General features: G+C 42.6%; 1 protein-coding gene across 1 annotated transcript in view; it reads left to right on the forward strand.

Moving 5' to 3' along the window:
- The first annotated feature begins 356 nt into the window (after positions 1 to 356).
- Positions 357 to 21,102, forward strand: part of si:ch211-220f16.2 (golgin subfamily B member 1) — a 93,911-nt gene continuing 73,165 nt past the window's right edge. The window contains exons 1-5 of the mRNA XM_056278663.1: positions 357 to 494; positions 4,513 to 4,572; positions 6,274 to 6,426; positions 16,991 to 17,128; positions 19,583 to 19,597. Coding sequence (XP_056134638.1) covers positions 4,528 to 4,572; positions 6,274 to 6,426; positions 16,991 to 17,128; positions 19,583 to 19,597 — 351 coding nt within the window. The 5' untranslated portion in view covers positions 357 to 494; positions 4,513 to 4,527. The remainder of the gene's footprint in view (positions 495 to 4,512; positions 4,573 to 6,273; positions 6,427 to 16,990; positions 17,129 to 19,582; positions 19,598 to 21,102) is intronic.

Genomic DNA, 21,102 nt, shown 5'->3' on the forward strand with positions numbered 1-21,102 from the left:
AACAATACTATGGATGGATAACCAACCTCGTTGCTTTTTCCCCCCAGAACATGACATTTCCTAAAAGAAAAAAAAAAACTAAACTATGGTGTGCTTTGCGAAAATTGTCGGGAGAACGCAGTTTGTAGTAAGTAGCGGCTAGTAAATGGAATAAAATCATGGCAAAAAAACAAAAACAAAAAACAGCGGCGTGTCCGTTTGTAGGTGGTGTAATGACGAATACGGGGCACCTTTAGGAGGTCTTTCTGGAAACAGGAACTACAGTTGCAGAGTTGAGCCAGTGGAGGGCAGCTTCCACTGTAGCGTTCAATTCACACACACACACACCACCACCCCCGTCTGTCCCAGCTGTCTGTTGACAAATGGACCGATGAGTACCCACTGTGTCTTTAGCAATTACGAGGACCAGAGGAATTTAAAAAAAAATGCATTGTAAAAAGGATTCGTCGAAATAGAATGATATCGGGTGGAATCTTCATGAAGTTGTGAATCGGGTAAGCGCTGAATGTAAACATAGAGTTATTAAATTAATGCTGGCAGGACGATAAAGCTAGCTATCCTCAGCACGAACGGGCTCCGGCTCAACGCTAAGCTAATTTAGCGTGCGTCTAACATTAGCAGGCTAAAGTTAGCTAACGCTAGCTGGATGTGACTGGCTTGTGCTAACAGGTTTGCCAACACCCACCCGCACCCGGACCCGCACCCGGACCCTGAGGGCCTGTTTCCCAATGTGGGACGCGTCACTTCGTGGAGACCTCCGGTTCATATAATCTCTGTTATGGGTTAAGTCGGGCAGGCAGGAAAGTAGTGTGACGTTTTCACGGAGAGACTTAACGGCCACGATTTAGCCAGTGTCAAAATGTCCTCAAACCTAATGATATGATGGGCAATTCTTAGTGCAGGTAGATCAGGTAGTCGGCTGTCGTTAATTGGTTAGCCATTATAAGTCTATTTGGTGCCTGTGTTCTGACGATTTATGCTGCCTTGTAGAAAAATGCTACCGTTTGACAGCGGTCTAACCTTAACCTCTCCTAACCACACGAAGAACCTCTAAGTAGCACTTCTCTGCAGGTAGCACATATCGACAGAACACCGGAACTTAGTCTGCAACGCATCCAAGACACTTCTCTTCCTGTTACGGCTCTCGAAAGTTCGGACGCAATTCTCTATCTCGGATACAGCCACTCGTGACTCTCTGCTTTGCTCAATAAGTCGATCCTAACCCCCTTTCCATTTGCCCTGTTTTCCACTGGCATTAAGACGCCTATTCCTCCATTTTTCTTTCGACTCCTTTCTTTCCGAACTGCAGAACGGTGAAAACGCAATAAATCATGAAAGTGAATCGGGCCTTGGAACATATCTAGGCTGCGCGTCTAATTTATTCAAGATTTAATTTATTTAATTTGCACTTTTGAAAAACCTTTTTTTGGTGACAATTATAACAATATTGCCTAGTCGACAGTGTTTATTAAGTGTTTCTCAGTCGTATTAATGAAGAACGATGATAAATCTTGGCAGCCAGACAGACACAGTGGGGCCAGAGATTTGATAAGGTTTGCGTGAGAAAACTGGTCGATTTGGCGTCGACGTCACGCGAGATGGACTAGCCCAACATGCTGAATGAGTCTGGCTGATCTGGCACCATCTCCGCATAGTCAATAAAATGACCGACCTCAATCCTGTAAACAGAGTCTTAGTCGTTTAGATTCTCTGAACATCAGTTATGAGTATAATCCAAAATGGCTGGCTATTGCTTTTGCCGAGGAATGGCATTAGATAGGGCTACATCTTGGCAAGAATTTGTTACAATTCGATATATACTGAGATGTCTCATGACATTTCAGCATTGTGATATATGGCAGTGTTTTGCCAATATTTTCTAAAAATGTCATGAAACACTTCAATGTGCATAAAATCAAGAGCAATTAAAACCTGGTGTGGCACTGGCAATACCTGCTGTTGTGGTTCTGTGCACCCTTGTTATGATACCACACCTGTTGCTTAGTGGTCTGAGATGTAAACAGCACAATGAAGCAAGAATCAATGCAATATACCAGTATCAATATTTTCTCACACCCTTAGTACTAGATAGGTTCATGTTTAGCTACTAGCAAAGAACCTGGGCTACTTGACATGGAATATAAAGAGCATTATGAATAGGTTTTGGATGAATGAATAGGTCGCTGTTATATAACCACAACCCATGCGTCACAAGTGTCATTTTGCCTAATATACAGGATAGTTTGCTGAAAACGTGTAGTCCATAGACGAGTATCTGGTAGTCTGGAAGGCTCATAAATATTTTAGTGGGGCCTCTTATCCAAGAACACAGCAAGAGCAGGGTGAAGAAGTCTCAAGTCAAGACATCTTTCCTTACTTGCAACACGATCAGTTACTGAGATGTCTACTTAACAGTGTATTCCTACTGTAGATTCTTGCAGATTCTCCATACTTCTATGGACAGTATAGCATGATTATATGTTAGTATCAAACTGTCACTAAGTCAGGCATTTAGTGTTGATTGTGAGAATTTATACAAACAGTAATCTGTGATTTGTCAGATACAATACAGAACATATGGTTCAATAAAGTGATAGGTCAGAAACATTTCAGTCAAGTGTTTAAGAAACACATTGATGTGTGCTACAGACTAGGATGACTTATTACAAGAACTATAAATTTTTTCCCTTCTCATGGAGAAATGAGCAGATCTGCTTTATTTGTCAAATGAACTGAACTCCATTGACTAGTCAAACGAGTATTTTGCTTTACTGCATGTATTCAGTCCCCATTGTTTATTCCATATGAAAAAGTACCTGTGACGTAAGTCTTTATTCCAGCCTCTATTTCCCAGCACACAAACCAGTATATGAAAAAATTAGGCTGTTTATCTAATCAACCATTTTAGTTAAATTAAAGACTTTGAAATGAAGACAGAAGTGCTCTTAATTTCAAACACTTTATTGTCCCCCATAAGAGGAATTATGTTGTGGTATGCTAAAAGACATCAAACCACTTACATTACATGCAACATAGAAAGGAAAAAGAATAATGACAATAATTTTTAGATTAAGGTGGCACTGTTGGCAATAGATGACCACTAATTGCAGTAAATAATTATTAATGATAACAACAAAAAAAGATATCATCAATTTGAGCATTAAACAATAAGACAAGAAAGAATACATCAAATGAATTGCCATCAAATATGAACATTAGAAAACTAAGAATACATAACACTGTTATTTTGTAAGCATAGAAAAATGGCTGCTGGCATACAAGAGAACTTGCCCCTGTTACTTTTCATGCAGGATTGCAAATGTGGCTGCCTGAAGGTAGAAACTCTACTGTAAAGGGGATGCATAAGGTCAGGCAAGATCTTAGTGATTTTTGTGAGAGTACAGCTTTTGCAGATGTCCCCAAGGTAGTCTGATTCACCTCCCACAATCTTATTTGCAGTATTTATAGTTCATTATAACATACTTTTGAGTGACATTTGTGTTTCTGTACTTGCACACAAGACAATGTCAAGACGCTTTCAATGAAGGATATATAAAAGAGTTTCAGAATAGAGCAGTCAACACAAAAACAGGTTAACTTCCTCATGAAATACTGTATTGACTTTTCTTGAGAAAATGCTTTGTGTGTTGCCTGCATTTGAACTTGTTGTCCATGAGGACATCAACATATTTCTATTCCTCTACTATCTGGATGGACTGTTGTTTTATGAACATGTTTAGAGGAGGGGGAAGGATTTTTTTTCTGAAATCAGTATGCATCTCTCTGGTTGTAGAGGTGTATAAGACAAGGGCTGATCCATGACACCACCTTACGAAGTCCTCTAAGACTGACCCATAATGCCCTTCCTTGTCAGATAAAAGCCTGACCAGAGTGGTATCATTTGCAAGCTTCATCAGAAGCTTGATGATTTTTTCATTTGATACTGCCCTGGGGTTTCATTTATAACCGTTGCGTACACACAAAACGGAGCCTGAAAGAGGCATACGCCACTTCCCGCGCAACATTTGTGATCTATAAAAACAAACTTGACAGGAGAATGTGCGCACCTGTACGTAAAGGCAGATGGTGAGGTTGTGAATTGAAGCCAGATTGTATAATGATGCCTGTTACACATTTAAATCCAATTCTTTTTTTTTGGGCGCATACCATTTTTGGCTTTTGTGCGCACGTACACTTTTAGTAAGAATCTTACGTAGTGTTTTATAAATTAGATCCCTGGTCTTTGACAGAATACATAATGCTGTTGTAGCAGTGAGACCAAAATATGTAAAGCTCTACATTTATGAGATTCTTTCCACCAAATGAAAGTCTTGTTCATGGTAAAAATAAGAAAATCTGGAAGAAGGGCTTTAAAACTAGCATGAAGGAATATAATAATAATAATGATGATAATAGTAATAATAATAATGATAATACATTAATTAATATGAGTAGAGTGTGCTTTGTAGATTTAGGATTACTTTTTTGACTGTTTTGGTTTTTTTGCTTTAGGCTTAAATTGAAACCATGCTGAAGTGGTTTTCCAGTGAAGATGGAGGGCCTGGCTCTGGAGTAAGTAAGAACACACTTTTGTGTGTGTGCGTGTGTGTGTGTGTGGGGGGGGGGGTTGGGGGAGTAAGTTTAAGTATGCATCATCACTTGAACGATGATTTTAACTAGTCTAGAGTAGTAATGTAGTTCTAAACTGCCGTACCCTATTTTAAGGGCAAGGGAAACAAGTGTTTACTCTGGTCGCTATCTGAGTCCCAAAGGCATTAGATAGACTGCTGAACACAGAGATTTGACAAGAAGATTCATAGCTAGCACTTTCTGTGGGGGGACCATGGCTTCACCATCCCCCATAGTTTGCACAGTACAGAGGCATATCCTCATTAGGCTCTGCTAGGAATGCTATGCCTGATTTAGCTGCTCAATTGTTTTCCATTCTTTCAGTTCAAAGCATAAGAAGCATCAATTAATGCCTGTGACTGTGAGGAAGGTTGCCATTTTACAGATTTCTCTAATTTTTAGTACATTTCTCATGAAATTCCATGAAAATTGCCATAATAAACATTCAATCATTCGGACTTTTATTATTATTTTTTTTATTATGTGATCTGCTTTAGTCACCATGCGCCTAGTCTACAGTTTTCTGTTCTGTCTCCCCTAATTCTTCATGCATTTTTTTTCTGTTAATCTCATCCTGACTCTATTCTTGGCAACAAAAAGAAGGAGTCTGACACGAGGTTGCTCATATGAATTCCTTTCCACCATTTAGCTGCTTGTTCCCTTGGATAGCCAGTTGAAATGGAATTCAATGTCAATCACTGTTCTAAGTATATATCTTTCCTGATTGTTTGTATTGGGGTGATAAATAGGTCATACACTGTCCTGTGTGTAATCCTCATGTCTTTTTCCCCTGTCTTTTATTAGGATGTGTACTCAATACACATTCCAAGTTCCTAGTATGTGCGTCTAGTATATCTTGACAGACATTAAACTTGAACTTGAATTTAAATTCTGTGTAATTCTTCCACACACTACACTAGAGGTCTGTTTGTCCTAGCCTGGCCCAAGCCTTAGGCATTAAAACTCTAGTCCTGTCCTACCCAAGCTGGACAGTTTATACAAATTCTTAGCTCGAGTCGATTGGTGTTATAAGCCTACTCATGACATTAAAACATACCTCCCACTCCTCTTTCGCTCTTATTCACATACGCACATGCCACATTGGAGTTAGACTGTAGTCTCAAAAATGCATGCCGATGACGCAGTAAAGTCAACAATGCACACAACAAATCAATTGCCAGCCAATAATCAAACTGACTAACTTTAATTATGCTCATGGCAAAAATTTGATAAATGAAGCATACCGAAAAATGGTCAGAAACCTAATCGGATAAACCAACAACAAAGCTTCAAATCAGTTTCCTAATAAAAAGGGGCATTTCACTGTAAGATGATGAACTAATGTGCACCACTGAACTTGGCACCAGAAATAACAAAATAACTAGCCATTTTCTCTTCATCTCCTCTATACTGATGCAAATGTCTAAATACATTTGCTGCTTTTTTCTAGAAGATTTCAGAAGTGTGTGTTGGTTTAAATACCGGTGAGTTGACTCACTCTATTGACTCCTCTCTCCCCGGTCTTTTTCCCTTTTCCTGCTCTCTCTCTCTTTCCTCCTTCCTCTCACCCTTTCACCCCCTCTTCTCCCTCTTACTCTCACTCTTTCTTTTTCTGTCTTCGCCTCCCCCTCCTTCTCTCTCCAGGATCCAGGCTCTCAGGTGGGTGGTGGTGGTGGAGAGGCTACCCTGGCAGAAGTTGCAGAGCGTCTGGCTCAGACTGAACAGCTGGTGGCTCAGCTGAAGGAGATGATCAGAGAGAAAGACATAACACTGCACACGAAAGATGACCAGCTCAAGGTGAGGCGAGCATCTGTAAACATGGGTGTCCGACCTGCCAGTCAAGCTGATGTTGTGACGTATAGGTTACTACTACTACTTTCGGTTGCTCCCATTAGAGGTCCCCAAAACGGATCATTCGTTTCCATCTCTTCTTGTCCTCTGCATCTTCCTCTGTCACACCAGCTACCTGCATGTCCTCCTTCACCACATCCATAAACCTTCTCTTTGACCTTCCTTTTTTCCTCTTGCCTGGCAGCTCCATCTTCAGCATCCTTCTAATATACCCAGCATCTCTCTCCCACACATGTCCAAACCATCTCAATCTTGCCTCTCTTGCTTTGTCTCCAAACCATCCAACCTGAATTGTCCCTCTAATATACTCATTCCTAATCCTGTCCTTTGTCACTCCCAATGAAAATCTTAAATGTATAGGCAACTACTAAACTAAGGAAACACCAGGCACATAGGCATTAACCATTTTTCCATCCAAATGTTGAAGTAGCTTTAAAGCAGACTTTTTAAAAGTTGGGGAAAATAAATAAATTCTGGTTGTGATAGATTTTAAATCGTCCCCTGAATACAGGTCCGATTGTTAATCCATGTCAGGAAAAGCAACATTTTTTTTCTGAAAGTCCATTTTCCAGTTTTGTTTAGGTGTCTGCTCTGTGAATCTTAATGTAATATTGATGAAACTGCAGCATAAATTCAAAGTAATTGCCACCTAACTACATTGCCATGTCAAAGCATAGTGCTAGCATCCAGGACTTCATAAAAGGGATTTGTATCTGACAAGCAAGCTGTCATAACAAGACAATGCAAAGTAGGTGTAGTCAATGACAGTAATGCTGTGAAAGTTAGGGCTGAGTGGGATTTTTTTTTTTTTAACAACCAGTCAATAAACATCATCTTTTTAACTATTAGATTCACAAGTCAATGTTCAGGAATGTGAGATAGGCAATACTTTCAAAAAGGCCTTCGGAGCAAACCGTTGCTCTGAGAAACATCAGATGAATGCTGGTGAAACCACCTTCAGCATCGTGTACCATTCTATAGCCTACATTGTGTACATTGTCATCAATTGTGGCCTTAACAAATCAACTGAAATTTCATTTAACACTAGAACTACCGAGATTTCACTCCTACCTAAAACGACCATGGGCAGTCAAAATGACTGCCGGTTTTTAAATTCTATATCTGTCAAGATAAATACCCAATTGAGATATTAATGCATTATATATGTTAGTATGTCTGTTAGGAAACGACTGACACCAAAATTAACATTTTAACAAATGTAATACCATTTTTCAAGCAATTTAAAATCGCCACTGGCCAACGCCTGTAAATACTGCAACGCCTCGGTGGTAGTCATGGTGAGTTTGAAACAGCGTCTAACCAGACATGTTGGCAGTAATCAAAAATCAAGTTGAGACTCTGCACTGGAGAACGCTAGTGTGTTTCTAGGACAGAGCAATGAACATCGTGAAGGAAATGATGCGACCAACATGTCATAAATAGTGACATGACGTGCACAATCATGCACAAATTCGGTGCGGTCATTTTGACTGCTCATGATCGTTTTAGGTAGATTGTATCATAACTTTTTTGTGCAATTGATCTAAAACTAATTTTGATACAAATATATGCAATTTTGGGAGGATTCAGGGAGTGGCAGGTCTATCTTTATTTTTTCTTACAAAGTTATTAAACTTTGAAAATCCAAAACAGTCAAAGTGACAGGCTTGGTCATTCTAGTGTGAAGGGGGTTCATAAGGGGCTTTTAATTGTTCATCTTTGGTCTTAAATGCCATTGTATTTTTATATGTTTTTGTATAGTTGACATGGTCTATGAGAAGATTGAAACCAGCAATGATCTCTCCTACTCACCAGCAGCCGCATTGTAACCAACATCAGTTAGGGATGCCCCCCGAAACCCGGTTCTAAACGGGAACCGGTTCTAAATTAGTAAAAACCGGAGCATTTTTAAGATCCGACGTTTTCGGTTCTGCTATCGGTAGTCGGTAGGTACTCGAGAAATCATGGAGTGAGATTTATACTGTGGCAATTGTGTTTTTCGAGGAATTTAAACGTCGCGAACATAATCTTGTTTGCCGTTTTCTCCATCTCTCTGTCTCTCTCTTACTGCGCGAGGGGCGGGGCTGTGCTGTGCTCCACACACTCGCTCACACACGCACAGACAGCTCTGCTCAAGTGCTCATCATGGCGGAGAGAACTAAACGTTCAAAAGTTTGGGTATATTTTTCAAAAGTCGATGACAACTATTATGTAGCTGGCTAATAACACTATGGTGTAAACAATTTCACACACGATGCAGGGACCACAACGCACACACGGCTGTTCATTTCCATGCTTTACTAGGAACTCTTCTTCTGTTGGTTACAACCCAGACAACAGCAATATAGAATACAGGTGCCACCTAGTGGTCACTGGTAGAATAGCCTCATCCATACATAACATCTCCTCCCAACTAAAATATGTTGTACATCAACAATGCAAAAATCACTTCCCGGAACAAAGATTAAGTGACAAAGGCGTAATGTTACTTCCCAAAAGTACATTCAAAACAATGTTATTTTCCGGTATACATTCAGACCCTGTATTTGTTTCCCAATATTTTTATACTCAAAGTCTCAGTCTCTTTACCAAATTATCAATGTGTTTACTCAGCAGAGTAACGTGCAGGTGGTTTAGTATGTCTCACCGGATAGCGCGAGTGTCTAACAGTCTCCGCTATCTTGGTAGGTCCAGCACCAGCTGGTTCACTGGAGTGAGGTGTCTCCGTGGGCTCGATAGCCACTGGAACTGGATTAGTGTTCTCATCAGTGTGAGATGCAGGGATACCGAGGTGACGTGTAGTACCACCAGCACTACGTTGAGGTGACATAGGGAAGCTGGTAGGAAGGTGGACTGCAGAGCTGGCAGCGTCCGCGTGTGCCTGCTCTGTTCGAGTCAACATCTGATCCACATGGCGTTTCCACACTCCCTGTGCTCCCACCTTGACCTCGTATGACACTGGTCCCGTTTGAGTCATTATAACTCCTTGTGTCCATATTTCCTCCCCCTTCCGGTAATCACGAACAAGGACAGACTCACCGACTGCAAAGTGTCTGGCCTTGGAGTGTTGTTGACGGCGTTGCTGCTGTGAGTCTTGAGAGCGATTAACAACCCCAGCCACACTGGGTTTGAGAAAGTCCAGTCGCGTGCCTAGCATGCACCTTCTGAACAGCATAGACGGCGGCTCCTTTGTCGTGGCGTGCGGGGTGTTGCGATACGTCAACAGGAATGTGTCAAGCCACTGTTGCACTGGTGCGGCGCCCCTGGAGGATTTGAGGGCGTGTTTGAAAGTCTGTACAAAGCGCTCGGCCAGGCCGTTCGTAGCAGGGTGATACGGCGCTGAGCGAATGTGCTTGACTCCATTGGCTTTCAGGAATGTGGCGAATTCCTCAGAACAGAACTGGGGTCCATTGTCGCTTACGAGAATGTGAGGAAGGCCGTGGCGACTGAAAAGGCCCCTCAGTACTGTGATGGTCTTGCTTGCTGTGGTGCTATCCATGATTTGCACCTCGGGCCATTTAGAATGAGCATCTACTACCACAAGATACATATGTCCTTCAAATGGACCAGCAAAGTCCACGTGAATCCTTTCCCAAGGACTGGAAGGCCACATCCATGGATGTAGAGGGGCAAGACTCGGTTCTCTCTGACTACGCTGGCATGAGTGGCAGGATTTGGCCTGGAGCTCGATCTGAGAGTCAATACCTGGCCACCAGACATACGACCGTGCCAAGCTTTTCATCCTCACTACCCCTGGGTGTGCTGTATGTAGCTCGTTGAGCACCCGTGGCCGTAGCTCCCACATGAGGCATCCCTGTTGGATTGTGAGGTCATTTTGACGAGTCAGGAAAACAGACAGTTCAGTATCTGTGTTTTTCGTGTTTGGAAAATGTCCAGTAGTGACCATCTCTAGTACGCGAGACAGTGTAGGGTCAGATCTAGTGTTGTTTCGCATATCAGTGGTACTGATTGGTAGTGTGTCTAACTGTGACATGTAAAACACATCTACGGTGTCTATCTTGTCATCGTGAGTGTCCGGAAGTGGCAACCTTGACAGTCCATCTGCATTAGTATGTGCTGAAGCCTTACGATACTCTATAGTGTAATCATGCGCTGACAAGAGGAGCGCCCAGCGCTGCATGCGGGCTGCGGCCATCAACGGCGTACTCCTCACTGGACTGAGAATGGAGGTCAGCGAGCGATGGTCTGTGAGTAGAGTGAACTTGTTACCATAGAGATACTGGTGAAACTTACGTATGCCAAAGACTATCCCCAGCGCCTCTCGCTCAATCTGGGCGTAGTTCTGCTCTGCTTTGCTGAGTGTTCTTGACGCATAAGCGATAGGTTTCTCTACACCATCAGGCATGACGTGAGAGAGTACAGCCCCTACCCCATAGGGCGAAGCGTCACAGGCTAGACGGAGGGGCAGCTCAGGGTTGTAGTGGGTTAGCACCTTCTGAGATACCATGAGCTCTTTCACTTTTCGGAACGCTGCCTCACAAGCTGTAGTCCACTGCCATTTCTTCCCTTTGTGCAGCAGTGCGTTCAGTGGTTGCAGGATGGTTGCCAGGTCCGGGATGAAACGTCCATAGTAGTTTATCATTCCGAGGAGCGAGCGTAGTTGGCTAACGTTGGTGGGTGCCGGTGCCTCCACAACAGCGCGTTCCTTCTCTGGCGACTTGTGGAGCCCGGCAGCATCGATGATATGACCTAGATACTCTACTGACTCCTGGAAAAACATGCACTTATCCTTTTTGACATGGAGACCATACTCCTCCAGTCTCATGAGAACGTCGTCCAGGGCTTTCAGGTGGGTCTCTTCATCTGGCCCACTAACCAGAATGTCATCGAGATAACAGTGCGTGAATGGCAATCCAACGAGCACTTGATCCATAGCCTTCTGGAACAACGCTGGTGCCGACGCAATACCGAAGGGCAAGCGGTTGTAGCAGAAAAGTCCTTTTTGTGTGGAAATAGTCAGTAGCTTCCTCGACTCCTCCACTACTTCCATCTGTAGATATGCGTTTGACAAGTCCAGTTTACTGAAGCGTTGACCTCCAGCTAGCGATGCAAAGAGATCCTCAATGCGTGGAATAGGATACTTGTCCACACAGAGTGCTTGGTTGAGGGTGACTTTGAAATCACCACAAAGTCCCACCGTGCCATCCTTCTTGTTGACAGGAACTACGGGTGTGGCCCAGTCACTATGCTCCACTGGTGAGATCACGCCAAGGTCAGTGAGGCGGGTCAGTTCAGCCTCTACTTTGGATCTCAGAGCATAGGGCACATTACGTGGTGGGCAGAATTTGGGTATGCTATCAGGTTTAAGAGTCACTCTCACCTTAATGTCTTTCATTGAACCCAACCCATCCGAGATCACAGCAGAATGCCGCTTTAGTACAGCATCTAAACTGTCTTTCTTTTCAAGTTGTACACCATACACAGTTTTTAAGTCCTTCCAGTTAAGCTTAATAGCTCTCAGCCACTCTCTACCAAATAGTGGAGCTGCATTCACTTTTACAACATACAATGGTAACTCAGCTGTTTGCTTATTCAGGTTTACTTTCACATTAATAACCCCTTCTGGTAACAAAGGTTCACCTGTATACGTCCTAAGGACTACATCAGTAGGCTGCAATGGCACCTTTTTCATTGTACTTTTATACTGTTCCCATGAAATTAAAGATACAGCAGCCCCTGTGTCTAATTCCATTTCAATTGTCTTACCAATTATTTCAGGTAACACAGATATACGTGAATATTTACCCTTACGAAACAGTGCATAACATGGCAATTTGTTATCATTGTCAGATTTAGTCCCTTCACTTGTACTTTCATTGTCACTGGCCTCCACACAATGCACTTTCTTCTTCTTGTCTCTCCCACTGTGTTTGGATGTGTTGCTTTTGCCTTTAAACTCCGGTTTCCCTTCTCTGTATTTCCTCTCTCTGCCATAGTCATTCTTGGGTTTACTTGTACACATGCGACCAATGTGACCTTTCCTGCCACATTGATGGCAGTCTCTATCTTTATACCAACAGTTATCATCACTATGATTTGTCTTTCCACACCACCTGCATTTGGCATGGGATGTTTGAGAGAGAACGGCATTTACCTTTAACGAGCCGCTCAACTGTTGTGCGTCACGCGCCACTGTTTCTGCTGAAACTGCATAAGTGACCGCTTTCTGAAAGGTCAAATTGTCCTCGGTCAACAGGCGCTTCTGAACCGTTTCACTTTTCAGTCCACAAACAAACCTGTCCCGTAGTGCATCCTCTAAGTAGCCACCAAACTCACAATGCTCGGAAAGTCCCTTTAAGCACAGCAACATACTGAGCCACCGACTCACCGTCCTCCTGATTCCTCTTGTGGAAACGGAATCTCTCTGCTATCACTATCGGTTTGGGGGCGAAATGTCCTTTCAACACCTTTACAATGTCATCATACGTCTTCTCCCCAGGCTTATCTGGAGCAATCAGACTGCGCAATAATCCATAGGTCTTTGGCCCTATCACACGCACCTTCTTAGCATCCCTGATCTCATTAGCCAGGATATAATTCTCAAAACGCTCAATATACGTTGCCCATTGTTCACCGGATTCCTCAAATGGTTCCATACCGCCAATAATTCCCGCCATGATGCGTCCTTCTGGTTCCTTTTCCCTTTCTTCTCCGCTACAACTGCGTGGATGACTTCGTCCAAAGAAGTAGAAAACTTCCCTTTTCACGGCTACTTTGGCGCCTAAAAGTTTCTACTCCACATCTCGTCGCCAATTTATATTATGTAGCTGGCTAATAACACTATGGTGTAAACAATTTCACTCACGATGCAGGGACCACAACGCACACACGGCTGTTCATTTCCATGCTTTACTAGGAACTCTTCTTCTGTTGGTTACAACCCAGACAACAGCAATATAGAATACAGGTGCCACCTAGTGGTCACTGGTAGAATAGCCTCATCCATACATAACAACAACAACGCTCGTTGCCACAAGTGCAACAAATCATTTGCCAGTAAGGGTGGCAATACAAGCAATCTGTCGAAACCTCTTTTGTCGAAACATGGTATTAATCTGCAGAAATGCGGAGTTTTCGACTGCTTTGCTCGTAGTGTTCCATCCACGTCCACTGCAGGTAAGCCGTATGAGCCATAGATACGGAGTTAGCTAGGCTAATAACGAATTATTACGAATAGGCCAATAAATAAAATATAATTGCTTAGCTAATTGTTTAGCTACAAATATATAAGCCATAGATACGGAGTTAGCTACGCTAATAGCCGGGGACACTATAAGTCAGGAGAGATCACGACTCCTGCCGGAGAAGGCAGATATGTTGATTTTTCTGCAGAAGAACTGTTAGGATAATGTTCTAGGTTCTTGTTTGTTTGAACTTCGTTAGCCTTTTGCTGTAAAAATGTATTTTTAATATTTTTTTTCTTTATCTTTATCTACTTTTATTTTTTATCTTATTTGTTGTTGTTGAATGTTGATTATAAAGTCTATAATTCAGACGCATTTAAAACATTGTTGCTGCTGAATAAATAATATTTGTTTATATTTATATAAAGTTATATAATAGAATAATAAAGCAATGTCGATTCTGTTCTTAATTAAGTGTCTTTTTTTCTTGCATAATAATAAAAAAGAACCGATAAGAGCATCGATAAAGTACCGAACCGATAAGCAGTACCGATAAGAGTAGTAGTATCGATAAAATCCTAACGATACCCATTCCTAGTGATGATGACATTTTGCAAGCCATTGAGCTCTATTGTAGTCCAAAAACTGGGTTAACCATGTTACAGAGCTGTGTCTTTGTCAACAGAACTCAACATTACAAATGACATTGGTATTGTAGTTTCCTCAGAATGTGTTCACAGACAGTCACAACAACAATTTCCCTTTCTGTGTAACCCAAGACACTGTTCGTGCTCAGGAACTTAACTGTGCGCTGATACAGTAACCAACACAGACAGGATTTACAGTACTTGCTTGATGAAATTGAAACAGTAAGTTGTGCATTTTTGTGAAACTTTCAACTTTTCATTACTGACTCTGTATGGGATGATGAACTGTTTAGTACCCAGTTGTGGAAATTACATACAATGTGATTATCAGCAGAACTTCCACTTTTTTCAAATTCCACTTTTTCCCCTCTGACCTAGTGTTATGCAGCTAGTGGGTGGAAACCATCAGAAATCCTCAATTTTGTTACTAAAAAGGGGGACAAAAACCTACTATGCAACTCTAAAACAACTAATACAATACAGCTAATGTTAACGTAGGTTATTTCTAGCATAGCATGTGGAGAAAAGCTAAACTTGATTTTCATTAAGGTTTTTACTGGAAAAGTTATGGTCAGAAATAAATGTTATGAGCTTAAAGCAAGTACACCAATGTTACTTACTCAGCAGACAATGTGCTGTCTTCAACCTGCTGGGATATTGTTACTACTGTTTTATTTTGTTTATTCAGCAAAGTAATTTTTCTGCCATGTTTTAACAAATTTATCCCACCATTGGAACCAAGGTGAATCCCTAACAGATATTTTAGATTACCCTGTGTTCATGCTTTGCACGGTTGGCTTTGTAAAAATAAGCAATGTGTAGGCTTCAAATCCACAATTTGGCAAAACATAAGATGATATATTTGGTGCTGTTTGAATAACGGGTTAATTTAATTTATCAAGGGGAGATAAACTCTACAGGTCACAGCTCACACCTTTAGAGGAACACTGCATCACCTCTAAGGTCAGTTTCTTTTAAGCACTGCCAGTGTGTACAATATGTGGGGGTAATATATCATTGTATCCCAATTACATTTCCTTAGTCAGGTTCATGATAAATAATCAATCTATCAGTCAGTCCTTCAAGCCGACATTATTTATAATATTGACGCCACTGAACATAACATCATTAATTTACAAACATTCACTCACCTGGAACTTTAAGCTTAGTGGCAGAAAGTTGAATCAGTTCATCTAGATACAACGTTTATTGAGAGAGAAACATTTCATCACTCATCTAAGGGCTCTGACACACCAGGCTGGTGGTTGGCTGTCGGCCAGTGTTGGGCTGTCGGTGAGCATCTGTGACCCTAGTTTTTGCGGTGTGTCCCACACTAGTTGGACCCCTGTCGGCAGCTTTTCGGCCAATTCAGCGTGTTGAATTGGCGGAGCACGTCATGAGAAAGATCACTCTGATTGGCTGTTCAGCTTAGCGAATCAGTGCAGAACATACATGCCAGTTGGCCGTCAGCTGTAGTCTTTGCGGTGTGTTCAAGTCTTACTTTTTGGCCCAGACAGCAGGTGACGTGAGGCGACGCAACAGCCGGCCTTCATCACTGCTTGTCAGTTTGGTGTGTCTGGGCCCTAAGTGACCTCTTCAGTCACAACTGACTGCAGGTATCCCCACCCTTATAAACAATACAGTAGCATAACGACCAAAACCAACAACCAGTTTCATATGCATATTGCCGTGACCATTAACTAGAGTTTCAATGGCAATGTGTAGTATTTACAGAAGATTTGGGAATGGTCGCAATCACAGCATTGTAAGATGGTGACAGATGTACTCTTAGTGACAGATGTACTCGTCACCATCTTACAATGCTGTGTACATGTTCATGTTTTCGGTCATCATACCACTATTGGGTGAGTATACCTGCAGTCAGTTTAGACTGAAGAGGTCACTTAGATGTGATAAAATGTTTCTCTCTCAATAAATGTTATGCCCAGATGAACTGATTTAAGCTTAGGACTTATCAGTTTCCACGCATAATTTCGCTTTGTTAAGTCTTGAAAATATTTTTCTTTTCTTTTTTTTAATAAAGAATTGGGTGCAGTTGTATTAAGAGCACAAGTTACAAGTGACCCAAAAACACAACATCCGGTTTGTCCCACTGTTACAGTATGACAGAAAAGTTGAGAAAATTGAACTTTTGATGAAAGGTTTCATCAGGAGTTGCAGCATACGGTATTAAATTGCTGGCGGAGGCAGAACTTTCTCTCACGGTCTCACTGGAAAATATTGAACCTCCAGTATTCTGTCTAACTGTCTACACGTGAATGCAGCATAAGGGGTAGGACATTGTGTCTGCTGGTAATGTTTAAAGGTTTGCTGCATTTTTTTAACAAAATCTTGGACCGCTCTTAAGTTGTGATTGCACTGTACACTTTTTGAAATGGAGTTAATCCCATGAAAGGTCAACGTAAACAACTTGTGAGATTGGTCTGGCTGATGGTGCGGATCTATTTCATTTGTATTCGGTCAGGCTCTAAGGGACACCCTGTCTATTCTGTAGGTGTCACTATTTTCTAGCTTTGTATTTTAGTTTTTTGTTTTTTTTACTGCTTTTTGTGTTTTTTACACCTCTGTCTTTACATTGTGAACACTATGAGGAACACACCGACTCAAATTTGAGTGTGTAAACCTACTCAGCCTATAAAAGTGATTGGAATTTGAAACGGGTTGGCCAATTAAACTGCTTAAGATTCTGTGTTTCAGGCAGAGAAGGAGGCATGTGAGGCCAAGCTGTCGAAGCTCCGCCTCCAGAATAAAGCAAAGGTGACCTCTCTGACTTCCCAGCTGGAGGAGCTGAAGAAACAGCAGGGAAGTCAGGGCACCCCCACCCACAGCAAGAAGGTGAGGATGACACCCCCCCCCCCAAAAAAAAAACATACACACACACACACACACACACACACACACACACACACACACACACACACACACACACACACACACACACACACACATATTGGTGGTCACTTGGAGATCGAGTATGAGTGTGCTCCTTCTGCATCTTCAGTTGGGCATAGAGGCTGATCCTGGAGCCACACATTTTGGGGCAATTTGGGCAAGGGTGTATAGGAGGGGTTGTGGTTTCGGCCTTTCTGGTAACTCGCTCCTTTCAGAGTCTGCGCTTGTTTTCAGCAGTGGAGGTCATGGTTGTAGTTCACAGCCCCCTCAAGGATAGCCAGTCTCCAGGCCTCCTTGTTTTTTGCTGCTTGTTCTCAGGTGTTAAGGTAGAATCCCAAACCTTTTGATATGGGCCTTAATGTTATCTATATATTGCTTCTTTTGTCTTCCTGGGGCACAGCGTCCTGTCACGAGCTGAGAGTAAAGGACTTGTTTTGGGAGGTGAGAGTCAGACATGCGTAGGACATGGCCAATCCATCTCAGCTGATGTTGTGCATTGGTGGCAGTTATATTAGGCATATTGGCCTTCTCAAGGATGCTGAAGTTGGTGCGCTTATCCTCCAGCTAATCTTAAGGATCTTCCTGAGTCATCACTGTTGGTATGCCTCAAGTTCCTTCAGGTGCCTGCTATATGTGGTCCATGTTTCTGATCCATACAGTAGGGTGGGCAGTACTACCACTTTGTACACTACTACTTTAGGGCTCAACCAGGCCCAGGCTTTTATCTACAAGCTTATTATTCTTCAGGCTGGAGGATTTAGATACTGTATCCATATTTGCGCTTTTACTTTAGCACTGGTTTTGCTCTTAGATGCTTGTTTAGAGAGAAGATGCACTTATGACCTCTGATGACTAGTAGTTCTCCTGATTTCCTACGTTAAATGCACTTATTGTAAGTCGCTTTGAATAAAAGTGTCGGCTAAATGACTGTAATGTTAAGTAATGTACACCAGAATTTTTGTTCTGGCCTGAGGTTGCGGTTTTCAAAAACCATTTTTCTCAATCCTGTGAAGACCCGGCTGGCACAACTGATACGATGGTGTATTTCAATGTCAATTTTGGCTTTGGAGGAGAGAGGGGCTGCCAAGATATGGGAACTGCTCCACATTTTCGAGTCTGGTGTTGCCTACAGAGATGGATTAGGGCAGAGCAGGCATATTTCTGTTGGGTAGGGGTTTGTTGAGGATATTGCTCTTTTTTATGTTAATGGCCAGGCCATGCTGCTTATATGCCTTTGCAAAGGTGTCCAGTATGCTCTTTAGTTCCTCTTCTACAAGACACTAAACTTTGTCATTGGCATACTGCAGCTCAGCGATGGATGCGGTGGTGGTTTTACTTTTAGGTCTGAATCTGTTAATGTTCAGAAGATTCCCATTAGTTTTGTACATGATTTTGACTCCCTGAGGCAGATTGGGACCCGTGAGGTGGAGGATGGTAGTAATGAAGACAGAACAGGGTTGGGGCAATGACAGCCTTGTTTAACTCTTGTGTGGAACTTGAAGGACGCTGTCTTGTTTCCATAATTACTGAATATCCTAGCTGGTGTATTGCCATGTAGTAGTCGTAGTACTCTGATATATTTGTCACGGCAGCCTATTTTTGACAGAACTAGCCAGAGGGCCTGGCGGTTTACAGAATCAAACCCTTTGGTTAAGTTTATAAAGGCCATGTTCAGTGATTGATTCTGTTCCTGGGCTTTTTATTGGAGTTGGCTTGTGGTAAAAATCATGTCCATGGTGCTTCTGTTAGGGTGAAAACTCCTCTGGGCTTCTGATAGAATTTCCTCAAATATTGGGAGGAGTCTGCTAAAAGTTCATGATAGTGTTCTTTCCACCTCTCTTTGATTGACTTGTTGTCTGTTAGCAGTGTGTGCTCATCTTTGGAGTGAAGTGGGGTTAGATGGCAGTGGCTGGGATCATATATTGATTGCTATAGTAGCGTCAAAATAGCCTCTGCTATCCCCAGAGTCTGCAAGGTGTTAGATCTCAAGGGCCGTTTTCGTCCACCACTGGTTCTCAGTTTCCTGACCCGGCTTTGGACGGCTGGCTTTACTCTTGCATGGGCAGCTCCTTTATTTTGGCTGTTGATGTCATTCTGCCAGATGGCAAAGGCTTGCTTCTTGATGTTGATTAACCATTGGATTTCCAGGTTATTCTCATCAAACCAATCTTGGTGGTTCTTCATCTTATGTCCAAGAGTGGTTTTACAGGTGCCAGTGATTGCAGTCCTGAGCATATCCCAGTGACGTTCAGTATCATCTGGTTACTGCTTGGGCATTGATGTACTGAGCATGGCCTGGAACTGTTGATGAGAGGAGGTATCAGTCAATCGCTTGAGGTTGAGCTTTGGGTGGCTCTCTTTTTCTGCAACCTTTTTCCGATGAAGATGGATAGACAGGGTGGAGCGGATAAGGTGGTAGTCAGTCCAGCAGTCATCTGCACTGGTGTTAAGTACCTCTTGTTGGTCTCTTTGACAGACGATAACGTAATAATAATAATAATAATGCATTTTATTTATATAGCACTTTTCATGGTGCTCAAAGACGCTTTACTTAAACTAGAATAAATTAAAAGCAACACACCAAAAGCATGCGACACAACATAAATCACAGATGAAAGCAAGTCTGAAGAGGTGAGTCCTGATTAATGACTTGAATGTGGACAGATCACAGCAGTAAAAACGTAAAAACGTAATCAATGAGGTGCCAAATGTTAGAACGAGTGTGCCTCCAGGTTAATTTTAAATTTGTTCTTCTGATGGAAGAGTGTATTGGTGATGGTTAGGCTGTGTTCTGAGCATGTTGTTAACAGCAGGATGTGATTGGAGTTTGTGTTTCCAACTCCTTCCTTGCCAATTATGCCTCTCCACAAGTTGTAATTTTGTCCCACTCTGGCATTGAAATCTCCAAGCAGGATTAGTTTATCCTCCTTGGGGACTTTGGTGAGACCATTGTCCAGGTTGGCATGGAAGTTCTCCTTTACCTCATCTTGTGAGTCAAGTGTTGGAACGTATGCACTGATGACAGTGACACTATGGATATCACAGGCGATAGTCGTATTGTCATCTGGTGTTCATTAATGCCCAGAGGAAGCTCAGCAAGGTGGCAAATGAGGCTGTTTTTGATGACAAAGCCAACACCATGGATCCTCGGCTTATCACCTGCTTTTCCTTTCCAGAAGAAAATGTAATCACCCTTCTCCTCTTTCAGTTGCCCTTGGTCTGCCTGTCTGGTTTCATTGAGTGTGGTAATATCAAGCCGGAATCTCCTCAGCTCTCGGGCGAAGATGGGAGTATGCTGTTCAAGTCGATTGCTGGATTGATTGTCCATGAGGGTTTGTATGTTCCATGCTCCAAAATATATGATTTTCTGTTGCTGACCACATGGTGGTGATCCATCCGGATGCGGTTGTTCAGACAGGAGGAGGTATGAGGCACAGGCTATGAATAGGGCACCTTTGGGTGCCCTATTCATAGCCTGGGGTGAGCAGAGTGGATCCTAAATAGGGCTGTTCAGTTGTGGATGCAGCAGCCGGGAAGCTCCTCTGCCTCAATCCCAGGACTTAGCGACTGACATACACCCACCGCCTGTATGCCAGGTTGTGGCTAGGGGCTGCCAGACTTCGGTGTCTTGCCCCCGTCACCTCTTCCTGATCCCCACAGGGCTTTGAACCAGGATGTGTATGGGTTAATTCCCTTGCAGGAGGACATCTGCAGATGACAGCTTTTTACATGGAGAGGCTGATGTGCCTGTAGCCACCACACAGTCCTTCGCAGGGGGTGGCCAGAGTCCAATGGTATGGAGAACGAAGATGATTGGGGATCACCCTATGTTGCAGCCTTCATCCACCTTCATTGCCATTCTGACCTGGAGACATCTTCCGCCAGTTCTACCATTGAGGTCTTTGTTGGATTCTGCT

The sequence above is a fragment of the Lampris incognitus genome, chromosome 4 (assembly GCF_029633865.1).
Source record: "Lampris incognitus isolate fLamInc1 chromosome 4, fLamInc1.hap2, whole genome shotgun sequence".
Lineage (NCBI taxonomy): Eukaryota > Metazoa > Chordata > Actinopteri > Lampriformes > Lampridae > Lampris > Lampris incognitus.